The following is a 4254-nucleotide window of genomic DNA, read 5'->3' as shown; positions in this document are numbered from 1 at the left end:
TTCTCCCAATTTAGCACCAGGTTCTTCTCTTTGCACCGTACTAGGATCAACGTGAGGCGGTGCAGACATTCCTCAAAAGATGAACCGTGGACCGAGAAGTCATCCATGAAGATCTCTAGAAATTGTTCTACCATATCGGAGAAGATGCTGACCATGCACCGCTGAAAAGTAGCGAGTGCATTGCATAACCCAAAGGGCATGCGACGATAGGCGAACGTGCCAAAAGGGCAGGTGAAAGTCGTCTTCTCCTGATCTTCGGGGTCCACAGGTACCTGGTTGTATCCAGAATATCCATCCAAGAAACAGTAATAAGCATGCCCCGCCAAGCGTTCCACCATTTGATCGATGAAAGGTAGGGGAAAATGATCCTTCCTAGTGGCGGCATTCAATTTGCGGTAGTCGATACACACTCTCCATCCTGATTGAACACGAGTTGGCACTAACTCACCATCTTTGTTCTCCACTACCGTCAATCCAGCCCGCTTCGGCACAACATGAATTGGGCTCACCCACTTGCTATCCGAGATTGGATATATGATGCCTGCATCCAATAACTTGATCACTTCAGCCCTTACTACTTCTTGCATAGCTGGGTTGAGCCTTCTTTGCGGCTCCCTCGATGGTTTGGCATCCTCCTCCAAGTGTATCTTGTGCATAACCACCGAAGGACTAATTCCTTGGATATCTTCAATGGTCCAACCAATAGCCTCCTTGTGCTCTCTTAAAACATCTAGCAATTTCTCCTCTTGAGTATCAACTAAATCTGAGGCTATAATCACAGGCAAAGATTCGGCTGGACCTAGGAACTTATACTTAAGACTGTCAGGTAATGGCTTAAGTTCCTTCTTGGGAGGCTCAGGAACTGCTATCTCATTTTCCTTGCTGCTCTCTAGAGGAGCAAACTCTAACATAGCATTTGCTTGCTCAAGTAACTTATCTAAATCCAAATCTTCTCCGAATTGAGCAAAGCATGCCTCCAGAGGGTCCTCAATGCTTGTTTCATCAATAGTATCCTCGATGATCTCCTCAATCAAGCATGCACTTCCAATCTCAGTAGTCTCTAATGGCTATTTGCTGATGTCGAAGATGTTCAGCTCCACTGTCATGTTGCCAAAAGAGATCTTCATGGCCCTTGTCCTACAATTTATGAGGGCGTTAGCCGTGGCTAAGAAAGGACGCCCTAGAATCACCGGTATTTGAATCCCTACATTCTGGACCGGCTCTGTGTCTAGCACTATGAAATCCACGGGGAAATAGAATTTATCCACCTTAATCAAAACATCCTCAATGATTCCCCGTGGTACCTTCACTGACCGATCAGCCAATTGGAGCGTCATAGAGGTAGGCTTCAATTCTCCCAACCCCAATTGCAGGTAAACCGAATAAGGCAGGAGGTTGACACTTGCTCCAAGATCTAGCAGAGCCTTCTCTATACGGCTAACTCCTATCATGCAAGAGATGGTCGGACATCCAGGGTCCTTGTGCTTGATAGGCAGTTTGCATTGCAGGATCGAACTGACATGCTCGGTCAAACATACCTTCTTCGGGACATTAGTTTTCCTCTTCACCGTGATCAAGTCCTTCAAGAACTTGGCATAAGACGGCACTTGCTGGATGGCATCCAAAAATGGGATGTTGATCTGCACTTGCTTGAATACCTCCAGAATGTCCTCGAACTTCCCTCCTTTCTTGGGCGCAAGTAATCTGTTAGGGTAGGGCGCCTTAGGTATAAACGACCTAGGAGGGGTTTCATCAATGGCTGTAGATGGTTCCACATCTTTCTCCTTCGTGCCACCGCTTCTTCGCTCTTGTTCAACAACAAGGTTCTCTTCAGAAAGACCCACTTGGTTGTCCACTTGTCTCCCTGACCTAAGTGAGACAATGGCTTGAACATGCTCTTGCCCCTGCACCGCATTGGATGAACCTCCTCCTTGAAACTGCAACCTTGGATTTGGCACGGGCTGGCTGGGAAGCTTTCCCTTCTCTCTCTCACCCAACTGATTTGCCATTTGCCCAAGTTGAACTTCCATCTTGGCAATTGCTTGAGAGTTCACCATGGTGGCATTCTTCACTTCATTAATAGATTGGGTGTTCACCAATGTGGCATTCTTCACTTCACTGATGGTTTGGTTAGAAAACTGGATGAAGGCTTTTAGAGAGTCCTCTAATGTGGAATGTGAAGAAGAGGCTGGGGATTGAGTAGGAACGTGGTATGCTGGTGCTGGCAGCACTTGACGACCCTGAACCGATTGATGGAATCCAGGGGGGTATTGATTATGGGCTTGATGAGGGGACCCCCCTTGATTCATTGGTTGATTCTGCTTCCACGAAAAATTAGGATGGTTTCGCCACCCAGGATTGTAAGTCTCAGAGAATGGTCCATTGGATTGCTTCCTAAAGTCATTGAAAGCATTGACTTGTTCCAGTGATGACTCAACAAACGTTGGCAAAGAAGGACAAGTCTGTGCCGAGTGAATGGGACTAGCACAGATGGAACAACAATCCACATGGAATGGGTTCGCCGCATTGATGGATTTCCCTACGACGAGGGCATCGACCTTCTTAGTAAGGGCATCTAACTTCATCTTTAGCTCCACATCTTCCTTCACCTCATAGATGCCTCCCTTCTTTTGGATGCGAGCTGATCTATCCCTATAGCTTGAAAAATCCCACTGTTGGGAGTTATCGGACAACTAATCCAAGGTCCGATCTGCTTCTTCTCCCGTCAAACTCAGAAATGCGCCTCCATTCATTGACTCAATCATGCTGCGGTTGGGTTGAGTCAATCCTTGGTAAAAGAACTGCACGAGTCTCCATTTCTCGTATCCATGAGGAGGGCACTTGATCAACATTTCTTTAAATCTTTCCCAACTCTCCGAAAATTTTTCATCCTCCTCCTGAGTAAAAGAGCTTATTTCCTTTCTACATTCATTCACCTTGGACATTGGGAAAAATTTGTTGTAAAACTTGTTTAGCAAGTTATCCCAAGATGTGATAGAACCAGGCATATTTGAGTCCAGCCATGCCTTGGCTCTATCGTGAAGAGAGAATGGAAAAAGTCTAAGATGTACAAATTCCTCAGAAAAGTTCTGAAATTTGAAAGTAGCACAGATATCTTTGAACTTTTTTACATGGCTGTAAGGATTTTCGAGATCTAAGCCATGGAATGAGGGCAAGAGTGTGATGACATGCGGTTTTAGATCGAAGTGGGTGGCATTGGTGGGTGGCAAAACTATACATGACGCAGAGTTCGTCGCAACGGGTGCAAATAAATCCCTGAGTGATCTAGTGTAGTCCACATTTTCCGCTCTTGGCTGCTCCACATTTACGTTGGGATTTCCTTCCGTGTTGTCTCCCATCTTAGAAGTTGTTCTCCGCTAAACTTTTGCTTGGACAGGTGTTTTGCGCTTTTTCCTAAACACCCTATCTATATCGGGATCTAAGGGTAACAATTCTAAGTTCAAGGATCTCCGACCAAGCATACAAAGTTCCAAACAAAATTTAACCACAAAACAAACAAGATAGAAAAGAAGGACAAAAATTAAAAATTAAAAAATAAAAAATAAACAAGATAGAGAAAAGAAATTGCAAGTAAGGTAAACAAAATTCTCCAAGGTGCAATCTAGGTTAATTCCCAGGAAGGTGAGGGGGGTTACACCGGACACACTTAAATCCCAAGACCTTCCTTGCCAGAATTTGCCTTGATTTTGCCCCTTAGATAGTTCCGTAGACCCACACTAGCAAAGTCTTCTCTTTTCTCTTATTTTATTTTTATTATTATTATTATTATTATTATTTTTTTAAAGATTAAAAGAAAAACAAACAAAATGAATAAATAAAAAAAAAAATTCAAGACTAACACAAATGCATACAACCAAACAAAGACACTGAAAAAGGTAAGAATTGAAACTTACAGGTTTGGACCAATTTTTTTTTTTTGGCAAAAATTTTCTGCTACTGAACTTCTCCAAGTACCGCCTCCTGTGTTCGCAGAATTCCGCACAACCTAAAACAATCACAGAACAGAAACCCTTGCTCTTTTCTTGTGTGTTTTTTTTTTCAAAGAAATAAAAGAAAAAGATTGAGAGAGAGAAAAAAAAGAAAAAAAAAAGAAAAAGAAAAAGAAAAAAATCTAGTAGAAAAACAAAATTAAAATAAACAAAACTTGATTTCTTTCTTACAAATCAGCACCTCCCCGGCAACGGCGCCAAAAACTTGATGTGCAAATTTCAATACTCGCAAGCGCACGAGTCA

General features: G+C 43.2%; 1 protein-coding gene across 1 annotated transcript; it reads right to left on the bottom strand.

Annotated features, from left to right (window-relative positions):
* Positions 1-1050: 1050 nt before the first annotated feature.
* On the bottom strand, positions 1051-3359 carry LOC133869023 (uncharacterized). Its single transcript, XM_062306005.1, has 4 exons — positions 2937-3359; positions 1722-2672; positions 1269-1589; positions 1051-1137 (listed from the first exon to the last, which is right to left on the bottom strand). The coding sequence occupies exons 1-4, from the start codon at positions 3357-3359 to the stop codon at positions 1051-1053; spliced, it is 1782 nt and encodes a 593-aa protein (XP_062161989.1).
* Positions 3360-4254: the final 895 nt, after the last annotated feature.

Source organism: Alnus glutinosa, chromosome 5 (assembly GCF_958979055.1).
Source record: "Alnus glutinosa chromosome 5, dhAlnGlut1.1, whole genome shotgun sequence".
Lineage (NCBI taxonomy): Eukaryota > Viridiplantae > Streptophyta > Magnoliopsida > Fagales > Betulaceae > Alnus > Alnus glutinosa.
This window is presented reverse-complemented; position numbering and strand designations above follow the sequence as displayed.

Coding starts and splice junctions, on each gene's coding strand:
- LOC133869023 (XM_062306005.1), bottom strand. CDS start 3,359: ATGGGAGACAACACGGAAGGAAATCCCAACGTAAATGTGGAGCAGCCA. Junction 1,590..1,721: donor CTAGGTCGTTTATACCTAAG/GCGCCCTACCCT, acceptor TCTTATGCCAAG/TTCTTGAAGGACTTGATCAC. Junction 1,138..1,268: donor TTGAGGATGTTTTGATTAAG/GTGGATAAATTC, acceptor CATAAATTGTAG/GACAAGGGCCATGAAGATCT.